Below are 22,716 nucleotides of genomic sequence, written 5' to 3'. Positions count from 1 at the left end.
TATGCACGCTCTTCTAAACAAAACCTATGTTTTCGGTTGCCTTTGTTAACGGTTTACATTAATTTAAGGTTTAGAATATATGCGTTAAATGTACTTTTGTGTAAATCATATTAAGCGAAACTCCATTACGTTTATAAATTACTTATCAAATTAACATACATATTTTGGATTTATATTTGAAAGCAGAACAAAATAAGTTTCACATGTTTTTCTGCAGATTAGGTTTTTTTCTTCACTTTCTGTTTAGTTTTTTTTTCTTTTAAATCTCTGTTTCTGTTTCGGCCTTATGGCTAAAACACTTCTGTACTTATGGGCTATTGCTAATAATAATGCGAATTTTCTCATATGCTTATTGGCTTTTTGCTTTCGTTTTTTCGTCACTCAAAAAAATGTTACACTTGTTTTCTTCGAATTTTGCAGTAATTACTTAAATGCAAAAGAACTGCTATGTTTTGGATCTGTAGGTTTTAGTTTTTGTTTTAGTTTAGTTTACCAAAAAGTCTAAATTTATAAATTGTACTTACATCAGTTTGTTTGTTGTTGTAAAAATAATGGAAAATATTCTCAAAACTCTTGCCTGGCTAAGATTTAAGTTTCTCTGTTTTTGTTTTCGCCAATTGCTTACATCTATTGAAGTTCTTTGTTTACTGATTGATTGATTGATTAATTATGAATATTATTTTTCTAGGGCTATTGTTGTTGTGGTTGTAACTGTAACTGTGTGGAGTGGTTGTTGGTGTGTTTTTTAATATTTAATAATTGAAATAAAAATTGTTTGTCATTATATTTTCTTTTTCAATTGATATATTTATTTTTTTGCCTTGCAGTTCGATTTCTTTTTTCTTTATTCTGGTTTCTGATTTCTGAACTATAATTTGTGGATCCTGGACTTTAGACTGATTCTATTGCTGGCTATAATCGACGACTCTCTATATACGTGGCTATTGTATCGGTTATATGGCTATGAATACAAATCTGTTTTGAAAAAACTGTCGTGTGTCTTGTATCTGTGTTCGCGGGGACTCTTGTTAAAGTTAATTGCTGTGGCTATTTCTATTTATTTGTGGCTATTTAAGTTCTGTAGTAAGATTAGTACTATTGTTTAATAAAATTGTGGTTGCTGCTGTTGTGGTTGCTGGTTGTTGTTGGTTGTATTTGTGGATATAGAAAAAAGAAAAGTACAATCGACCTTAGGCTGTTTGGTTTGTATCTGAGCTTCAAACTCTTATCGTTTGAATATTTTCAAGTATACATTTATTATGTTAGTTTTTTGTTATTATAAGTATTTATATTTTTTTTTTTTCAATTTTTAGTTCAATTATTTTTGGGCTATTGTTGGTTTGTTGTTGTTGGTTTTTGTCGGTGCTGGTTGTCGCGTCTGGGCTATTGTTTCTTAGCAGTTTTCGCTTTAGATCTTTGCTGATCCTGGAGGATGTTTCCTTCGCTCAAGTCTTGAACATAGGAGAAAAGTTTTGAGTTGCATTTTCTGGCTTGTGATGTTTTTTTTTTTAACAGAACTGAACTGAACTGAGTGAGAATGTGAAGAATTTGGCTTTAATTGGCTTTAATTTAGAGGCAGAAGCGTGCGCATAATAATGGGAAACCTAGGAGTAGTTAAGTTCTACGTAAAAAGAGTTATGTGCACTTAAAATGATTTTTGATTTTCGATTCATGCGATAGACCCGCATATATATGAAATTATATATGCGTGGTTCGTCCTTCTTGGCATTGGCAAAGAAAGCTTGTAAATTATATTAATCGTTAATGTTAATATATTTGTTGTTGGTTGCTTGGTTTTGTTTGAAACAATTGCACTATAGTTCAAATTATTTTGCCCATTTAAGAAAGTAAAATAGAGGATAATAACCTATTCGATAATATAAAATGGAGGAGAATACCACTGCGTTAAATGAATGTTGTCTAATATTTACAAACCATAAATCGAGGCTAACAACGCGCTAAATGTACATACATATTTAGTCGTTTAATAGTAGAATAATAATTATTTTAGTGGCTACATAATATTTGAAAGTAGAGTGATTGATTTATGTGAAGAAATTTGGATTCGCCTACGGTTAGATCATAATTAATGGTAATCATAGTAATCTAATCGTTTATGCGCTAAACTAAACTCGAAAATAATCACTAATTACACGTATATGCACTTATATTCAGCAAATTTTGATTCGCATTGAACAAATTAGATTTTATACACAAGTGTGAGCAATTTCATTAAGCACGCTAGAAACTCTCTCGATCTCCTCCTCGCTCCGTTAAATCATTTTAAACAATTACATTATTAATATATCAATTTAAGCTTGTTGGTTTCTTGTTTTCATCGCGTTTTATACAAATATTAACTATTATGTTGTAGTAAACAAAGAATAAGTAATGTATGGGTAATCAATCTTGTTTCTCTCCGAAAAATAAAACACGTACCTGAGCGTTTTCGCGTGCCCACCCCGAACTGATATTGGCCAGGTTCTGGCTCCAATTGGCCAGGTGGACACGCAAAAATTCTATACAATTCAACATTCTCAAGCTGTTACTCAATTACACTCGATTGGTTTTGTTTTTTGTTTTGTTTTTTGTTTAGACCTACCACTAGGTTGACATTTTGACTTTCGACTTGGTTGCTGCAGTTTCTTGTTGTTGTTTAATTAGGTTTTCACCTATGTATCCCTATATCTGGGAGATTTTAGATCTCTTATGAAAGAGGGCTGTGGGCGCCAGAGGTCCAGGGCGTTTCAGCTCCTTCGTCTCTGAAAGGCCCTGTATCCCCTTGCTGTTTAGTCTGTTTATCGTGTTTTTTCCGTCAATATTTTGAGTTGCCTTGGAATTTTTTTTTGCTAAACTTGCTTCTCGAAACAGTTTCTCGAATTTTCCTTTTTACAAATGACTTTTAGCTTTTATTTTAACATATTTGTCTTAATAACGTTTCTTTTTCTTAAATTTGCTTATTTAAACCGTATAATTGCACTTTATCTTTTTTATTATTTTAGGTTTGATTTTCTTTACTTTTTTACATCGATATATCATTTAGATTTTTTGGATTCTTTTTTAGACGTTGCGAAACTTTAATCGTGATTTAGTTTTGTATAATTTTGCATTACAAAAGACTCTCTTTTAATCTTATGTTTTCCGTTTTGCAAATCGCTTAATTTTGACTTGAACTGGATACCCTTTTTCGGTTTTTGAGTAAACATTATTCCAAAATATATACAACTATATATGTTCTGAACAGTATCATCGTTTTGTTGTCTGTACTTCTAAATTTTATTTTTGTTTTAATTTTGTTATTTTTTGTTTGTTTTAGTTTTAGTGATGTGTGCCGTAGCTTAAGAAATTCTTCTGGCCAAGTGCAGCTGAGGGGCCCTCGAGGATTTCGGTTTCGAGTTGGCCCCTCCTTGTGCTTGGTTTAGTTTGGTTTTGTGAACCGATCCGATCTGTCTACAATTTCTTTACATGTGTGTGTGTGAGTGTGGGTGTGTCTCGTTTATCCATTAATCTTTAATCAATTTAATCAATTCATTTCCAGTTTGAATGGATTTGTTTCTTGTCTTTTGCATATGCCTAGCCAACATTATTTCAGAAAATGCTCTTCAAAATTTTGGATTATTAATCACAGATAGTGTGTCTAATATATATGTATGTATATATAATAAATATGTATGTATACTTCAAATATAATTAAATTAGCAATAAATACTTTTTTGATTTATTTCCATTCATCCTTTTCTTCCTTTTGCTTTTTCCCCGATTATTTTTCATATAATAAACATTTTTTTCTTTTAAATCCTTTTGCTTTGCAGAATATTTGATTTTGTTTTTATATCAAATGCATAAGTTAATGAATTAATTTTATATTTTAAGCCTTAACGTTTAATTTTGCTTTCCATGTATTTTGGAATTTTGATACTAAACCACAACATTTACGCACATCAAATGTAATTTTGGGAGATTAGCCAATAAATAGTGTATTTTTGGTATCCACTTGCCGCGTGGAAATTATAATAATTTTGATAAATAGTATTTAATAATGACCTCCTTCTCCGTCTTGGCGGACAATCACCGCTGAAATATCTTCAATTTTTTAGCTGTATTATAATTCACTAAATATTTTCACATATTACCAATTTTCCTTGTTTCTTTTTCGCTTCTTTTTTTCTTTTTAAATATATTGTATATCGTTTTTGTATGTTTCACTTTTGACACTTACTAGCTAGCACACAAAATATGTTTTAGGTACATTTATATATTTTTCATCTATTTTTCATTACGCAGACATTCAGTAGATGTGTGTGTGTTTTAACCATAGATAGAACCAAATACTTGGTGGACACGTCGAAAGAGGGCCTAAAGAGGGTGTAGAGTGTATAAGTACGTTAAATATATATGTTTTTAGTTGCTCAAAATGATCATGTGTTCTGGTTGAGGTATACGCGTAGTGATGAAGACACACACATACATAAATATATAGTACAAATATATATCCATATAGTATATAGTAATATAAAGTCTTTATATATTTATGCTTTGATTTCATTTTTTTGGTGGATAGGCGACTGTACATGAAATGTGTGCTTTCTCACAATAATTTCTTTACTTTTAAGCCAAAATCGATCAATTTTTCAATCTTAATTTCAATTTTAAAGCCTAAACATAGACAATATTAATTTTTTTTATATTTTTTGTATTTTTTTTTTGAAACACCGAAACATTTTAATTTAGCTTAATATTTGAATATTTTTGGAAGAGGGCTAGAAAAAAGGGAGTGTGTGTTTAAGAGATTTAATTTTGTTTTTGAATTTGAATAAGGATATAATCGTATATTGTATTCTCTGCGATTTGTTTGCGTTTCCTTTGGATTATTATTTTGTGTGCTCTTTCCTAACGTTCCGCGCTCGCTCGCTTTTCTTATTAATTTATTTAATTTGTAAATGTGAAGGCAGCTTTGTTTATTGATTTCCGTTTTTGTTAATATTTTTGTTGCATTTTCGTTTTTTAACTCTCTAACTCAAAAGCAAAATAAAGGTTGCATTTTTGTGGTTAATTTTGTATCTCTTTCGATTTTCGATTTAACTTTTGAATTTTGCTATTTTTTGGTGGTTTGGTGTGTGTTTGTTATTTTTTTTATTGTAGATTTCTTGTATTATTATTGCTTATTGCTGGTTGTTGTTGTTGTTATTGATCGGATATTGCTGATGTTGTTGTTGTTGTTTGTTGCTGTTTATGGTCTTTGTTGTATTGTTATTGTAGTTGTTGGCTTTACTCATTATTCTGTCTATGTCACAGGCGTCTGAGAGGCCGGAGGTCTTGGCCATTTTTGGGCTGAGCTGCGCACTGCGCCTTAGAAAGTCGTAGAAAAAAATATGGAGAATGTATGGAGAACATAAGTACATCTAGATACGCTTATGGAATGTGAGAAAGCTCAAAGCCCGGGCCCAGAGACACGACCGACCCTCACAGACGCCGATTAAGTTGGCTGTTCGATTGACTGCTGCTGTTTGGACTGATTTGCTTGTTGGCTGTATTATTTTCTGATTTCTGTTTCGGCTATATGTATACTATAGCAGGCCCTGGGGGGTCTGCTGTTGGTTTTTTGTTCTTCAATTAAATTAACGAAACAAAATGCAAAAATTGAAAACGGTTCTTGCTCAGTTTTGGTCTTAAGGTTTTAGTTTTGTTTTGCTTTTTGTTTTGTTTTTAGTTTCAGTATTTTGTTTTTGTTTTTAAGAAAGTTTGTACAAGAGAATGCCTATTTGTCGATTGTCAAAACGAAACAAGAATATATTGGCTATTCACCAGCCCCGATAGACCTAGATCCTGGATAGTCGAATATTATCGAATCGCCGCTGGTGAATACCCAAAACATTGCATACGCCGGGGGGCACACATAAATGTCTGTTTTTTGTTTTCTTTTTTTTTTTTTAGTTGATTACACATTAACTAAGAGCTAGCGCACACTCGCCACTCGATCGGCTGGCCTGCATACACATAACTATATATATACTCTATATAGTGTACTATCAAAAGAAGTGGCTTAATTTGGTTTATCCTGCTATCCTGCTGCTATCCGGCATTCGTCTATCCTGACAGTCGTCCTCCGTTCCCTAGAAGCTGTAGTAGTGGGTGGCCAGCGGTGGCCAGGCGAACGTCGGCTGATCCTATAACTGATCCTGCTCGGCCTTGATCTGCGCCAGCTTCTCGTGCAGAATAGAGGAGGGAGCGTGGCCACCGCCGCCGCTTTCCGGTCTGCCCATTTCCGCTTCCGCTTCGCACTTGATGTGACTGTTGCTGCCACCGCCCCCGCCGCCATTGAGATCCATGAGTTTGTGGTGGCTATGCTCGCTCTTCAGGCTGGAGACATCCGTTTCCGAGTCCCGGGAGGTCATCCGGCTGCTCCGGCCATTGCCGTTGGAGGTGGCCTGGCCATTTCCGTTTCCGGCGCCATTGCCATTGCCGTTTCCGGAAAAGGAGCTGGAGCCCTTGTTCTTATTGTGCGCCAGGTCGCTGTTGTTGTTGAGGTTTATGTGCTCCTCGTCGCTGCTGCCGCCACTGTCGGCGCTCAACCGCTCCCTTTTGATGTCCGGATAGCCGCCCGCTCCGCCCAGGGGACTCCCCGACCGCTTGACGCTCTCTCCGCTGGCGCTGGAACAGGTGGCGGCGTAGTCGTTGCTCCGGTGGTTGGTGAACGGCAAGGGCGTCTTCTTCACCAGAAGCTGGTCCAGCAGGGCGTGGCCATTGGTGTTCCCGTTGCCCGCCACGGAACTCCCATTGGCGGTCGCCGCCGCTCCGCTGGCCTGCAGGGACTTTCGGATGATGCCGTCGTACATGTTCTCCGTCATCTCCAGGGCGCTCTTCATCGGCCCGTTGTGCTGCGGATTCCGCATGGCCTCCGCCATCCGGTTGAAGTCCAGGCCGTAAGCACCAGTGGCATTCGGCTGGGGCCAGAACATATTCGACTGAAAGGGCAGCTGCGGAGTGGCGCCCTCGAAGAGGGCTGGCAGCTTGAGGCCATTGGGCGTGCCAGCCGCAGCCGCTGCTGCCGCCGCCGCCGCTGCAGCTGCTGCCTGGGTGTTGTTCTTCAGGGCGTTGCTCAGCTTGGAGTTGCCTGGCTTCAGCTTGTCCAGGTGCAGCTTGTTGGCCGGTCCGGTCAGACCTACTAGGTCTGGCTGTGGCTTTGGCTCCCGCTTTCGGGGGCGCATCAGGTGCCGCTCTTTGACCTTGTACTCCAGCGTGGAGTGGGGTACTCCGTAATAGCTGCCCGCCCGGTGCACGGACATCTCGCCGCGCTGTACCGCCTTCACCGCCTCCACCAGGCTGTCGCGGTCGTAATTGCGGTACTTGCCCCGCTTGGGTCGGGTGCCCTTGCCCGCCGCCAGGGCGGCTGCTTCTTGGGCGCTCAGCTGTTGTTGCTGGTGGTGGCTCAGGTGATGTCCACCGGCCGGGTGGTGGTGATGCGCCTGGGAGAGCAGGTTTGGCGAAGCTCCGAACCGCGAGGTGTCCGTGCCGCCGATGATTTTGGCCACCGATATGCTCGGCTTCTTGTAGCCGCTCGTGGAGCTGCCGTTGTTCGAGCTGCAGTCGGAGGAGTTTCCGTTCCGCAGGGACTCCTGCTCCTGGACCCGGTTCTCGTTGATCTGTCGCTGGATGTTGCTGGCCATCATCTTCTGGATGCTCGACGAGGAGCTGCCGAGGCCATAGCCTCCGCCTCCCGCGGATCCCTGGGCAACGGCCGCCGCCAGCATAGGCGATGCTGAGTGGGGACTGCGGTTGCTGCCGTTGCGGTTGTTGTTGCTGATGTTGTTGTTGCTGCCGATGCTGTTGTTGTTGTTGTTCAGCGGCGAGAGACCCGGTCCGCTGACCTTGAAGGACGGAATCTTCAGAATGGGATCCTCGTTGGCTTCATTGGCGTCCAGCGAGGAGCTCGTTTCCGGCGTCTCAGATTTCGGCAGGCGGTGTCTGAAGGCGGCGGCAACATGTTGCTGCTGCTGTTGTTGCTGCAGCAAGGAGCCACTTCCATTGCTCTCCTGGTTGGCGGCCAGCAGATTCAGCAGGGCGTCGTTCATAATCGCTCCGGCTCCTCCGCTATTGGCCATAACCAGGTTCTTGATCACCTCGCCGACCGTCTGCGTCTCATCCAGCTTGGGCATGGCTCCGATCCCGGCGGCCAGGACCAGTGTGTGCAGCAGGACATTGGCGTCTATAGCAGGCATCGCTGGCATTCCACCGCCAGCGCCTGCTGTCCCTCCCCCACCTGATGAGACACTGTTGTTACCTGGCAGTCGACCCATTTTGGGCGAACCCCGCGGGTCCTGATCGTCTCCCAGATCGCTGCCGTTGTGCTCCGAATACTTTCGCAGTTGTACAAAGTCTGGGGGATAGGCTGCCGCCGGCGTGGAGGCATTGCTGTCAACGTCCGCCTCGCCGTCGTCGTTGGAATCCCCCGCGTCCTGGTCCTCTGCCCCAAGATCCGGATCGGATTGGTCTAGATCTTGCTGCATCTTGAACAGACGTTCGACCACGAGAGAGCGCGGCACGTGGCCCGCTTTCCGGTTTCCCAGCTTGTTGGCCACCACGTCCTGCAGCGCCCGACTCAGGTCCTCCTCGCTATACGCCCCTCGTCCACCTGGCGTGGGCGTGGCACAGGTTCTGCAAAGAGATAATATTTATTTAGTTTATTGGTGTTGTGATTATCTTTAAGTTTATATTTTAGAGTCTCTTAAATATTATAGTATGCTTTAATCCCCAAGGTGCAATGATAAGATATAGATTTCAGATTTATTTAGGGTTTTTCCTGAAAGAACCACCAACCCAAGTCCCACAGCTGGCAGTCAGCAAGTCAATCAACTTTTATCTGCCGGCAATTTTCGTCAGTGGGTTCAGCTTTGAGGGTAATATTTTTTGGCAGCACCATCAAAGAACTTGACAGCCACTTCCCACTTTTTTTTGGCTTAGTTGAAAGCACTCCTTTTTCGGCACTCTCTTATAAGAACACAGAGAAAAATAAGGGTATTAAAATAAAGAGTTAATAAGGGGTAAGCTTTTTTAAAACTATTTTTTATAAAACTCAAATCTCTTATGGAAGGCTAGCTCTTTGGAGAAGTCTCTTATAGAGGAGTGTATCTTAAAGGCTACTATCCACTATTTTTCTCCCAGTGCACTCTCCAAATCGCACACACACACAACTACACACACTCTCACAGATACGGGCACTCAAGAGGACTGACAATGAGTGCTTCTTAAATGTCTGCAGCAGGCAGAGGAAAACAAGGAAAAGACGAGGCTGGTGTCAAAGGCAAAGCCAAGGATGGCATGCAATCATATCCTTTTTTGTCGCCCCTCAACTTTTCGGTGGCCATTTCTTTTTTTCGGGGCAGCACCAGAAACAAAAGATGACAAGTCAGGGGAGTCTGGCTGAGTGGAGATTGAAAGGGGGTCTCGGGTATGGACTGGGATCTGGAGGAGTTTGGGGACCGAATATGTTTTTGAAGTTCATTAGACGAATGCCAAAAAAAAAACGGGAAAAAAAAAGACATTTTCCTCGCTGCGAAAAAAAAGAATAAACATTTTTCACTTAATGCCAACGCGAGCGTGAGTCCAAGCGAATATCCTTCTGCTTCCTCCAGCTCGTCAGGAAAAGGCAACTTTTGTTTTCCGCCTTGGAGGCACTCAAAGAAAACGATTTGAGTGTGAAATCATTGGAATCAAGTGAAAAGAATCAAGTGAAAAGTATCCAGCTCTTGCACAGAACCAAGTCCCTTCGGTAGGGTTAATCCATGTGTAGTAATACCTGTTATCACCTGACCATTTCTTACAGTGCATTAGCTGCACGAAATATTTCTTTTCTTTATGCGCAACCAGAAACGAGACGAGCTCGAGACCCTTTCTTTTTTTCGTGGGCGGCTGGGGACATTGCACCGGCGAAAAGGAGGGGGCGTGTCAGTGGCTTGCGAGGGAGGGGTGAGACGTGAGATGGGGCAAACGCACAGCTTCTTCGGCGCCCTTCGCCAAGGGCTGTATCCTGCGGGGAGGAGGACGAGGACAAGGGACGGGGCAGATGCACAACAGCAGGAGGCAGCGGCCCTGGCAAAAGTTGATGGCAAAGTCATCGCAACTTTTTACTTTTTTTTTCGCCAGCCCCATGGCCCCCATCCACGCCCATTTGTTTCGAAGTCCTTGCGCGTCTGGAAAATGTCTGAAAATTGTGCAGACAACAACTACAAAAACGCTGAGAGAAAAATGAAGGAAAAATAAAAATTGCAGGAGGCAGCAGGTGGCAGTGAATGTTAAACTGTATGATAGCTGACGGTTTTTTTATTTTTCGGGAAAAGCCCGAGCCCGAACAAGATGTGCCGGATTATGGGGGCGGCAAGGCGGCAAGGCGGCAAGGCGGCGGGGAGGCGTGGCCCTTGCTGACCGTAAGTGGATTGAGCCGTGGGCGGACGGGGGCGTAGCGGTGTGGCATCATCATTAATGGCGACAGTTTTTCGCATTTTTGCTCATTTTGCATATACAAAATAATTTCCCAAAAAAAAAAGAGGACAGCGACAAAAAATTTGCATAATTGCGCAAAACCCGGGGGAGGACTGGAACCCCACCCGGCTGTCTCCCACGTCCTGCAGCACCCAAACCACCCACCGCCACCCCAAAAATAAATGAAAAATGTCATTTCAATGTCGTTTGGATTTTTTCGTTGGTGTCGTTTACCTTTTGGCTGCACTTCAATTGCAATTTGCCGTTGCAACAGCCGTTGCTGCCACCTCGCTGCCGCCGCTGCAGTTGGCGCTTGCTGCCGCAGCAGCATGTACAACATGCATGCAGCATTTGTTTGCAGCCTTTTGTTGCTGCTGCTGCTGCTGCGGCACACGCATGTGGAGAGCATTCATTTGCAGCCGAAATAAAAAAATGGAAAGCGAATAAAAAAAGCGAATCCCCAAAACCCTTTCCCGCCCCAAACAGCATTTTTCCTCTTTTTCCGTTGGCGTTGCAATTTTTCTGACATTTTGTTTTAATTTGTGGCAGCAGCAGTGTGGCAGCCAAAAGGGTTGATTTTTTCGTGTATGTGCGGATTTTTATTTTTTGCCTCATTCTTGCTTTTGTAATTCTGACGCAAGTGAAATGCATTTTTTACTGTCGCTCTTTTTTTTTCGCCAATGCAATTGTTGCTGTTGCAGTTGCTGTTGTTGTTGTTCTTGTTGTTATTATGCGCATATTGCATTTTTGTCGGTTCATCCCACACCTTTTGTTTGCCCCGGCCACACATACATATGTATACATATGTGTAAAAACACAAACACGCCTCCTTGCAACACTCCTCCCGCAATATTGGTTATAGTAATTTTTTTTGGTCATTCTGGTGCCAGATTTTTTGAATCCAACTTTAATAATAATTATATTTGGCCAGGTAATTGTGCAAATACATTAATTGAGGTGTGATTCCAAGGCAGAGGTCGAGCTAAAGGCTTAATTGCCAGTTGAGTGGAAAAAGGAGTGGGGATAACTTTTATGGGATATGTGTTTAATAAAACGTTTTATTCAAAATAGTCATCAAGTTTGGTTATTCTACTTTATAGGCCTCTTACCAGAAAGAGGGTTAAGAGTCAAGGGTTAGACTAGTTATGATTTAAAACTTTATTTTTAACTTTAAGCCTCTTGAAAATTTCGGCTTGTTAGTGGACTTTTAATTTTTTTTGTCTCTCGCTCGGGTTGCGTGCCTGGCGGTTGCTAAATATGCCAGGGGCGTGACTCAGGGTAGGGGTTAGGGGCCTTACCAGCGGAATGGAATGTAGGGTTAATGGTGGGAGGGGATTCCGGTGAAGTCGGGGGCTAGCAGGAAGCAGAAACGGGCGCACAATGCCGTCAACTGTCCCCCGTTCCGAACTCTCATTTTTTTTTTTTTGTGTATCCAAACCTGCATGTGAATGCATGTGTGTGTGTGTGTGTTGACAACGTCGAATGCAATTTTGTTAAAAATGCATTAAGTGTATGTGTGTGTGACTGTGTATGTGTGTGTGCGAGGGTATGAATGCAGTTGCATGTTTGTTTTTGTTGGCAATGCAGTCCGCCCCACAGCGCCTACACTTGATGCGTGCGCAGCGAGCCCACCACCCCCTACCTTTCCATACCCCACACCCCCTACAACCCCTTCCTTCTCCGCCCTCACACATACACACACACGCTTATGCATACATCAACCCAAACACACACACACATTCATTGCAGTTGCATTTTTTCGGAAGATATGCACTCATTTTTTTCGTCGTCTGCCGCTGCCTGCGTCTCAGCCGACGACGACGTCGACGGCGCTGCAGCTGAATTTTTGTATGAGCTTACTTTTTTTTTGTTTCTATCTCGCTCATTTGCTCACGCATATAACGGCAATCAGGCAGTGGGAAAAAATGCTTTAAAGGACCCTCTAGGACTCGAGGACTCTTTAATAGGGTTTGAACTATAAATTGTTGTATTAATTTTTGGCTTTAACTAAAAATTCTAACATCCATAAATAATAAAGGACTTAATACCCAATTTTTACCTGTGTAAAAAGCAGCTCATTCGACACTCATTGAAATGACAAAAAATGGGGAAAAAAAGGGGCGAACTGGGGTCACTGGGGGGAGTCCATGAAACCGTTAAAAAATTGCTGCCCTGCAACAATAACAATGGCGATGGCCAGGGCACGCATTACCTTTTTTTTGCTGTTGTTGTTGTTTTAGTATTTATTGTTGTTGTTATTGTGGGCCACCTTATATATTTGGTTCGTTTTTTGTTGTTTCACTCCCACTTTCATATTTTTTATTGTTCTGTATATTTTGGGGCCAAGCGCAGTCGACTGCTCTGCCGGCGTCGTCACTCTTTTTTTTTTTGCCAGTTATTACGTTCGCAATTTCTCTTTTTTTTCACCAGTTTTCCAATGGGGGGAGGAGAGGGTGGTGCGTGGGGGGGGAAATTTCGTAAACGAAAAATAATGAATATCTACCGAGCGACAATCCCACCGGTTAACCTAGCCCCCCCTCCCCGCTCCAACCAAAGTGCATAGAAAAAAAAGTACCAAAGAAGAAAGACCAAAAATACGAAAAAACACTGACACACACACACACACACATTGGCAAAAAGTAAAACGCAGCTTGCAAAAAAAAGCGATCGATATGATGCACTCATTTTTGTCTGCTGCGCTGGGCGACGTCAACGTCAACGCCGGCGTAAGCGCCGCAGCTGCTTGGAGTAGCGACGGCGTCATCTCATCATTCTCGGCAGCAGCCAGAAAAAAATCTGTAATAATAAACGCTTGACGAAAAAAAAAAAAACTCCAAAAATTGCAGCGTCAGTGGCTTTTGTGCTTCGAGTGGTTTGATGGTCGGCGGGATGTCTGAGGGGGTAGTTTGGGGCGAGTGGTGGGGGGAGGGGTGGCAGTGCTTGGGGTGGGCTGGGTTAGGGTCCCGGTCATCCGGTTGCCCTCCATTGACGACCACTTGAGTTGATCGTTGTCTTGTGAGATTTTAAAAAAAGTCATCGAAATTCGAACCAACAATAGAATTTCTTAAAGTTGAGCATTTATCCTTGTGATTCTTTAATTTCATTAAAATTTCTGATAAATGTGGTCTAGTCTAGCATGATTCGTATGTATGTACCTGACTTTCCTGATTCCTATCTTTTTTTTACACCCACTTCCTCTTTTCTGGGTGCTCTGGGGTTTTTATACCCTTGCAGAGGGTATTATAATTTTGTCCAAAAGTGTGCAACGCAGTGAAGGAGACATCTCCGACCCTATAAAGTATATATATTCTTGATCAGGATCACCTCCTGAGTTGATATGAGCATGTCCGTCTGTCCGTCTGTCCGTCTGTCCGTCTGTCTGTCTGTCCGTCTGTCTGTTTCTACGCAAACTAGTCTCTCAGTTTTAAAGCTATCGTCTTGAAACTTTGCACACACCCTTCTTTCCTTTGCACGCAGTATATAAGTCGGAACGGCCCGGATCGGCCGACTATATCCTATAGCTGCCATATAACTGATTGATCGGAAATGGTATAACTTTGGTATTTTTAAAGTTAGAGAGTTCAAATTTTAGGTGAGAGCTATTTTTGGCAAAACATTACGACATGCCAAATTTCATAAGGATCGGCCGACTATATCCTATAGCTGCCATATAACTGAACGATCGGAAATGGTATTTGGTAGAAATATCAACTTTCGTATTTTTGAAGATAGAAGTTTGCGACTTTTTTTAGATTTTGTATTGTAATAAATTGGAGTATATATTCCTATTCCCATAAGGATCGGCCAACTATATCCGATGTTTGCGATATATATCCGGTTTTAACTGCAAGGGTATATAAACTTCGGCTCCGCCCGAAGTTAGCTTTCCTTTCTTGTTTGTACATTTTTTGACACATCTTTTCTTGCTTTTTTGTGTGAGACAATTAAAATAGGTGTACGAGAGATGGTGCATGGCGGCTGCTAACAAACACTTGGCCATGCTTTAGACAATAGACAAGGACTCGTGCTTTGCGGCTCAAGTGCCAGCCACCATCGTTGCCACAGTCGCCACACACTCTCGCCCGCAAGCTCACACCAATAAAAAGGGAGAAAAAACGAACCTAACCAGTACCGCAAACAACAAAATAAAAAAGCTAAAAAATCTCACCGAAAAAAGTAATGACAAAAATTGTGGGAAGTGCTGGAAAATTATGCACACGCCGAGCAGCTCCGACACTAACAAGGCTCTGTCGTCTGAAGTGCACACACCCATACATACACACCTGCTGCACCTATACCTATAGCCAAGTAATAATAAAAGGTGCTCCTGAACATTTTAGAGTAATTAAAAAAATAGCAGGCAACAAAACAATAAAAATACCGAAAAAAAGGATTGAAAAAAGATTGCGCTCAGGAGCCGCTCAAGGAGTTAAGATGCAGCCACCCAAAACGGAATACATAAATTCACCATTCTCTCGGCTTAATCTTTTTTCATTTCTCTTATTTTTTTTGGGGGAAATTTCCATGTAAATTTATGCCGCCCACCTGCCTCTAACTCTGGTAATTAAGCGTGGCAAACGGGGCGTATGTGTAATTTTCGGCATCGTTTCATAAAAAACCGCACTCACACAGCCAGTTGTATAATTGCACAATTTTTACATAGGCGCATAACAATAAAGCTCCAGCTGCCACAGCATCACACCATCTTAAAAACGCGTGTGTGTGAGTGTGTATGTGTCAGCGAGTGTGTGTTTGCGGTGGGGCAGCCCCGTTAAGTATGCTACAATAAGTGCAGTGTCAGAGGCGGCGGGCCAGCGCCCAAAGTGCAATTATCTCATGTATTGTCTGGCACACGATTCGGTGTTTTTTTTCGCGAATCCTTTTTATTTATTTTTTGGTGCACATTATACCCTAGGCAGTTATGGGTTCGATGCGATTTTTATGATGGTTCTGATTGGGTTTATTGGAATTATTTTAAGGTAAGAATCTTTTATAGAATCTAAGGGAAGGAAAGCTAACTATACCCTGATGATCGTAATGTATATTGTAAGGCAATTTATTCCTCCATTAAATGATGTAACTTTCAAGCCTTTCTCTGTACCAAGGGCATGCCAAATTCGTTATTCTGTCATATAATTGCTTAATTTCCACCTTTTTTTTCTCCCTTTTTGGTTTTACATGAATTTCCTTTTTTTTATGTATTGTGCTGGGGTTTTTTATAATTTTTTTTGGCGTTTGCGCAGATTGCCAGATTTATATTGGATGTACATGCCTGTACATAGGTAGCTATATACTGCAACAACGGTACTGCCCCAAGCACTGGAATGCAGCCAAGGGACCGCCAGGTGGGTAGACCGTCGCTGCGAGGGGCTAGGGGTCAGAGGTTAACCCCGATTCGGGCACTCACCTGATGGACTTTACATCGCCGCTAATCGATGAGTTCGGCGATGGCTTGCTGCTAAGATCGAGCGGTGCATCTGCACTGGGACTGGGCGTATCTTTGAGTGCGGGACTGATTGCGGCTGCAGATACTTCTGAGGTAGTTGGCGTTACCGTTTGCTGTTGTTGCTGCTGCTGTTGTTGCTGCTGCTGCTGCAGTGTGTTGATCAGGTTAAAGTCGGCCAGCAGCGAGAACTGCGCCAGCTGGGCGGCCATCGAGTCCATCGATGTCATTTTGGCAGCCTGCTGGGTGAGCAGCTTGTACAATTCTAGAGAATTTGCTGCTGATGTTGCTGCCGCTCGATCTGTACCCGTTGTGGCAGCAATGTGGCGAGCTCGGCTGCCGTTGCTGTTGTTTTGGAGGAGCAGTGATGCGCTCGAGTTGCTGTCACTGTCGTGCTGCTCGGAAAAGGTATAGGGTTAAACAGGGCTGCATGACAAATGGCTGGGAGACCACCCACCTGATGAATGTGGCTACAACTAACTGTGTTTGCTGCCGCTGCAGCTGCTGCTGATTCGGCCACCAATTCGCCCTTGGCGTTCACCGTTAGCAGGCGACCGTTAACACAAAAATTGCACTTGTCCGACGGTCTCCAATCGATGGGTTCTGGCGGTGGTGATGGTGTACTTGTGGCTGTCACAGTGCTTCCCGGCGTAGGTGTACGTGATGAGTTGTGTGATGTTTGGTTGTTCTCTAAAAGATTCTAATTTATACTGATCTTGGTCCGAAAAAGGACATTATTGTCTTACCAAAATCTTCTTCCAGTAGCAGACTGCCGTTGGGTGTGTGCTGCTCTATACGGTGGTTTTCTGGTTTACAGTGGTTTGGGTTTTTGCTGTTGTGGTTGTTGTTGCTGTTGCTGTTGTATTGCGGTGGCTCGTCCTCGGAACCGGCTATTACTGTGGGCTGTTGCTCGTCGATATTCAAATGTTGCTCTTGGTAATGTTTCCATTGCCTGCGACCCATTAATTCCTCAGCAACGCGTTCTAGGCCTGCAACGGGAATGGTTCGTTTTAGTATAATCTTGGCCCAAAGGAAACAAATGAAAATATTTACAATAACAGCATGGGCTGAGAGCCAAAACGCATCAATTATTTAGAAAAAGTTCCAAAGCACTTTGGAAACTTTATGCCAATTGCATGGCGTAATGAACTATAATTTGTCCAGTGGTGGCAATTAATAAACCTCAAGTCGTAGAACTTTTTCTTTTCGCCTGGGAATTTCAGCAGACAGAAATTACTTAATTGAAATGCATTGCAACTAAATAAATACATATGCGAGAGGACTGTGAAAAGAAATCGAAAAAAAATGTCGAAGAAATAGCAAATTAAATTCCGTACACTCTGTACTTATATGGGGCACACGCTGCGTATGCGCAATTATTGAATAAGAAATGCGAGTGCGAGTGGAAAATTGATAGATTCGTATGCAAGGGCACAGCTTGTATTTCCTGGCATATCCGTCTTGGCCAGAACATACAGAAAGTCTAATTGCCATACAAAAGTTGTGCAATTTAATGCAAAATGCATGGCCAGAAGACTTGAAATACGGTGGAGAAATGGCTAAAAGTGGCGGCTAACCCCGCTGCAGCGCCACTCCAATGGCCAGGCATGCGTGGCTCAAAAGCAAAAGTTTTTCGCATATTGCCATATGCAAAGGCTACGCGTCAACTCACACGAAATGCGAATTAAAGGACGCCCGCTGGCGCAAAAAAACAACAAAAAAAATTAAAAACAAAATTTAATTTGGAAGACAGAGGGCGGCGATTTGTTGCATTTTTATTGCCGAAATTGTAAAAAAAAAGGAGCGGCTTTTATTTCAGCAACCGGAAGTCGGGGCCCTAACAGCCCCAGGCCCGGATCTGGACCCGGACCTCATATCCTGGCATGTCCTTGTGTCCTGATTGCGTACAAGTGCGTGCGTTCGGTGCGTGCAATGCGTTCGGGAATGGAAACTTGCGCCTGAAGTGGAGCAGCCAGGGTCTGGGGTAATGGGATGGGTTACACCTGCAACTGCTCATTCCGGCGCAAAAGTGGAGCGGCATGTTCAAACTTTTCGTAGTGTAAAAATTGCATTGCTTTCCCTCCAGCTTTCCAGCTGCGAAACTGCAACAGCAACTGCAACTGCAGTTTTTTAAGCGCTCAAATAAACAGGGTCGCCATCGTCGTGTTTTAGCGCTTCGGGGGTTGCGACGCCAACGTCAACGTTGCCATTCTGCCACTGCGAGCGTCGCCCCCATCGTCCTCACCGCCCTCGGAACCTTCCGCCCGTTGCCACACGCACCGAAAAAAGGCGAAAAAAACGAGGTGAATGCACGCACGGGACGTACCAAACTCAGACTTTAAAATGCAACCAGTCCACAGACACACGCCTGCATTTTGTCGTTAAAAAATTCAGTGCACTGACTGGCGAAAGGATCTGCACGAAATGTATATGCTCTTTACGGAAACAAAAAATGGAAGTCAAGGAAATAATTTATAAAATTAATGAAGACAATAATACATATATTATTTTTTAAATCTTAAAGGTATTTAAATTCTCTAGATTTCTTAAAGTTCGATAATGACTCAATGGCACACTGATTGCATTTTTTCCCATCCGATTTTATTGGCTCGACTTGCCCGGATCGGAACACCATTGAGCTGTATCAATTAGCCGCGGCTTAGTCACTCCCCCCTCGTTTTAGCTTGTTTTCCTATTCATTACAAGCCAAACTACATATTGCAATCGGCCAGCTGGGGTAGCAGAGTGCGTGTGCCGTGAAGGAAACCCTACGCACTGGCGAAAATGTGAAATGCCAAGGGGTGGCTGGTGCTTCTTCAGTTTATGGTCTGGTTCTGGTACTGGTTCAGGTTCTGTTCTGTTTCTGCTTCTGCTTCTGCCAGATGCACACACAATGCAACGCAGCACGCACGCAATGTCTGCCCGTTTTTGTCTCCTCGACGGTGTGGCATGGGTGTGCGTGTGTGTGAGTTTGTTGTGTGCATGTGGTCGGGCGACACACATTGCGTATGAAGATGACGACGTCGACGGCCGCAAGGCGGGATTTCAATGCAAGTTTCAGGTTGCAGGTTGCAGGTAGCAGGTTCTGGCGCTGCTGCCATCATTGCTGTCTGCTGGCGTTCACATTATGCCAAGCAACCAGCAGCGCCTGAATGTATGCTAAATACAATTTTTTTTAGCCTCGCGAATCTACAGTACTAGCTCCAATTAAATATCTATTTTTAAGGAATAAGTTCTGTAAAGTTCTCACTAAAAGACTTAAAATGATTGCCCAACCCTTTAATTAATAATTATAATCAACTAATATTTCTTAAGCAGCGATCACTGTACTAGGAAAACAGAAGAAAAATTGTTTGTATGTCTTTGGTTTAGACGATGACGACGGGTGGGTGTCCTATGACCTATGACTGAATGTTGGAATGTGTAGGTTTCTGAATAGATGCATGTGCACAGTATTAGTGTGTGTGTTAGTTTTCCATTCAAGGCAACGCAACGTGACACGTCAGGTGGGCTGAAATCGGGTTCAGTTTCAGTTTTGGTTCGGTTTGGTTTTGGGGTTTGGGGTACCAGCTTGCCTTATGTCTGCCCATCCTGTCAGTTAGTCTGTCTGACTGTCGGTTTGTTTGCTTTAGGGTCGCTGTGGTGCGGTGCCCTAAAACCAACCGACTAACAGGCGGTAAAACAAAAACGAAAGTGCGTTTAATCAAAGTTAGCTATTAAAGCCAAATGGCTAAACTAATTGTGACCCGGCGCAGTGGGGCGTATGATTTATATGCATTTTGAGAAGGGTTGATTTTTTTTTTTTTGCAGCCGATTGCCAGTTGCTAGTATCACCTTAAACCCACACTAACTGAAAAAAATTCAAGCAATTAAACACGGAAACTCATTTACACACACTGCCACACAGTCACAAAAATGCAAATGGCAAATGGCATGCGCCATGAGAGAGACAAACGGGCAACGCATGAAAAGTGGCAAAAGAAATGGGCGAAACAACAACAACAAGAACACCAACAACTGCAATAACAAAAAACACAAAAAAAAAAAGATACGAAAAAATGCAATTATCGATTAATGTACCACATTATATGGCTCATACCCATACACCCATACATATGAATGCCAGCGAGCATCGGTATGTGTAAGTAGATAAGCCCTTATGTATACATGCCACTTATTTACTCACACACACCCATACCCCAGTACGTGATGCATCTGTAGGTATATTCGCCAGAAGTCATTAAAAAAATTGTTGTTTTTTCAGCTTCGGCCGCTCATTGAGTTTTATTCAATTCCCATCCTTTAATATTATTTCGGTCGGCCTGGCCAAGGGGCAGCCTAGGAGGGGCCTACGAGCCTAGGAGGGGACTGCTGTCAAGTCGTTTACATAAGCAAATTACTGTAATGACAATACATAAAGTGTATCCTTCTCGTAATACATAAATGTGTCCCCCGCCTCCTTGGTTGCAGTTGTCATTTGCATTAAAAGATGAACGAGCATTCAAAGTATATATATTATTTTTTCCAGTCATGCAATCTGTGGAATATCCCCCAGCCCGCCCCCCTTAAGTTCCAAGAACATGACACAAGAACCAGAAACGCTACAATAATTTGACATTTTCGTTTTGTTTCGGTTTTCGGCGTAATGCGTGCCGTAATCAAATGTCAAAAAGTTTCCGTTAGCCTTGGGGGCGAATACGTAATATTACGTATACGCAGTGTAATTTTCAGCTTATAAATTCTGAATTAGATGAGTACTCGAAGGTGTCGGGCACATGGCCTCGTTCTCAGGTAATTAGGCTTTAACCACAAGAGGAAAAAAACTAGGGATAAGAACACTTATCCAACTTTAACCAAATATTTTTAATCCTCGCTAATATTCGTTAGCCCCTAGGTACAAACCCTACAAACCCTAAAAATTCTTTAATTAGAAATTCAACATATTGTGGCTATTTTTGTTGCTGTTCACCGCGTCACGCCATCGTGTTTTGCATAACATTTTGAGTAATGTCTAATGTCAACGTACTCCCAACTGGGTTGGGGGTGGGACAAGGACCAGGAACTGGTTTTCCTTAAGGGTGGCGGGGGCGGCAAAAGCAGCCGGCCGGCGTCACATGTCCTGCCGCAACAACAAATTGGTTGCGAGAGGACAACAAAGGAAAATGGGGAAAAGCCAAAAGTGAGGCTAAGAAATGAGTTTGGCTTAATCGCAAAAAAGTTGCGGGAGTGGCAGGAGCAGTGCGTTGTCGTTTGTTTTTGTTTTTCAGAAAACCGTGGAAGGACATGCGATTGCTGCGTGCCTGGGGCCCGAAAATTGTGGCAGCGCTGAAATGTAAATGAATTGCACTAAATGCAAGGACATACGCAGCACACACACACACTGGCGCATAGAGGCACACACGGATGAGTAGGACAATTCTAAGCATGCAGCGTTGACAGGACCTGCCGCCTGGAACCCCCCTCCCGACCGGCTCTGAGCCATTAGCAACCCTTGCACAAACTAAAAACGCAACCTACCCCAAAAAATGAAAAGAAACCGAACTGAGGCAGTGGCAGTTGCAAGGGGGCTGGGGTTAAAACTTGTCGCATATGGCAATTTACATACTGACAACATCAATACGGCCCAAGTATGAGTGCCCAAGAGTGTGTGTGTGTGTGTACTTTAGGCTGTTTTTGTGTGTCACTTTGGCATAGTATTTGCTGCTGTCGTCGGTTCGGCGACGAAGCTAAAAATTAGACCCAGAGCTGTGGCACTGTGGCAGAAGCAAAATAAATTCGATTGCCTCATTCGGCTTGGCTCGTCTCGTTGCGATTCGGCTCATCTTGTTGTTGTTGTTGTTGCTGTTTGGCTTTTTTGGCGTGGGTGCATCCTCACTGCCACCGATACTACTGCCACTATTGCCACCACCCCGCCACCCCTCCTCAAGCCTCATATGTTTCGTGCTATCGTTGTCCCGCTCTAATGCGCTTTCGTATGCACTTTTCGGCCTGCATGCAATTTGATTGGCCACAACATTTTTCGGCCAACAGAACTGAAAACAGTCAGAACAAAACCCAAAAAAAAACCACTCACTAAACCAAACTCGGAAACACGAATTTTGTTTCCTTCGGCTCGGTTCGATTGCATTTGATTGCATGTTAGTTTAGGCCAATGTTTCTCCTTTTTTTTTTTGGTTAGTACTTTTCGGCCTTCCTGCAATTGGCCAAGGCAAATTGCCGGGAATTTGGCAATGGGCAGGCCAAACAAAAGTTGCCATAATTGATGTGCTAAGTGCTTATGTTTCCAGCAGAGAGCCGTAACTCCGGAGCAAATTGCTAATTGCAGGTGTCGAATTGCCGACTGAAGGGTTACTCGAAAGGGCAAAGGTGAAAAATTGAGGGGCGGTCGGAATAATACATGAAAGCTTGCTTGATTTCAGAGTCCATTCAGGACAGGAAATCCATAAACGCGGCTATACTTATGGGGAGTGTGAGAACTATTGATTAAAGGAGTTGCTACAAAAGGTAAAAGGTCATAATTGAAGCAGTCCAAATATGTAATTTGGTTTTAGGATCTTATTAGAATTCATTATTGTATTTGTAGATTGAATTTTATGGCTTTAACTCCTTGATTACGTTCTAAGGCTTTGCGTTATTGCCGTTTTTCATGGAAAGAATCATCAAAAACTTTACTGTTCCATAAAATGCTCGGATGAACCCCGTCAAATATAAATATTCTAAGCAATAATAGAGGAATGGAGGAGGAATGGACGAGAGAGTGCTTTTAATATAAATACATTTCTGGTAGCGGAGGC

The 22,716-nt window shown here is 42.8% G+C and overlaps 1 protein-coding gene across 7 annotated transcripts in view; it reads right to left on the bottom strand.

Annotated features, from left to right (window-relative positions):
* Eip93F (Ecdysone-induced protein 93F) overlaps positions 1-22,716 on the bottom strand; it is a 62,012-nt gene that overhangs the window by 2,239 nt on the left and 37,057 nt on the right. For 5 of the 7 annotated variants that reach the window (XM_043211749.2, XM_017247998.3, XM_070281367.1 and 2 more), the window contains exons 3-6: positions 16,669-16,911; positions 16,380-16,612; positions 15,887-16,317; positions 1,226-8,655 (exon numbers count right to left, since the gene is read on the bottom strand). In XM_043211749.2, coding sequence (XP_043067684.1) covers positions 6,168-8,655; positions 15,887-16,317; positions 16,380-16,612; positions 16,669-16,911 — 3,395 coding nt within the window. In that variant the 3' untranslated portion in view covers positions 1,226-6,167. Of the gene's footprint in view, positions 1-1,225; positions 8,656-15,886; positions 16,318-16,379; positions 16,613-16,668; positions 16,912-22,716 lie in introns of those variants that run through there. The other 2 variants (XR_011443187.1, XR_011443186.1) reach the window with 2 other exon arrangements.

This window comes from Drosophila bipectinata, chromosome 3R (assembly GCF_030179905.1).
Source record: "Drosophila bipectinata strain 14024-0381.07 chromosome 3R, DbipHiC1v2, whole genome shotgun sequence".
Taxonomy (NCBI): Eukaryota; Metazoa; Arthropoda; class Insecta; order Diptera; family Drosophilidae; genus Drosophila; species Drosophila bipectinata.
Note: the sequence above shows the minus strand (reverse complement) of the source record. Positions and strands in the feature narration are given on the sequence as shown.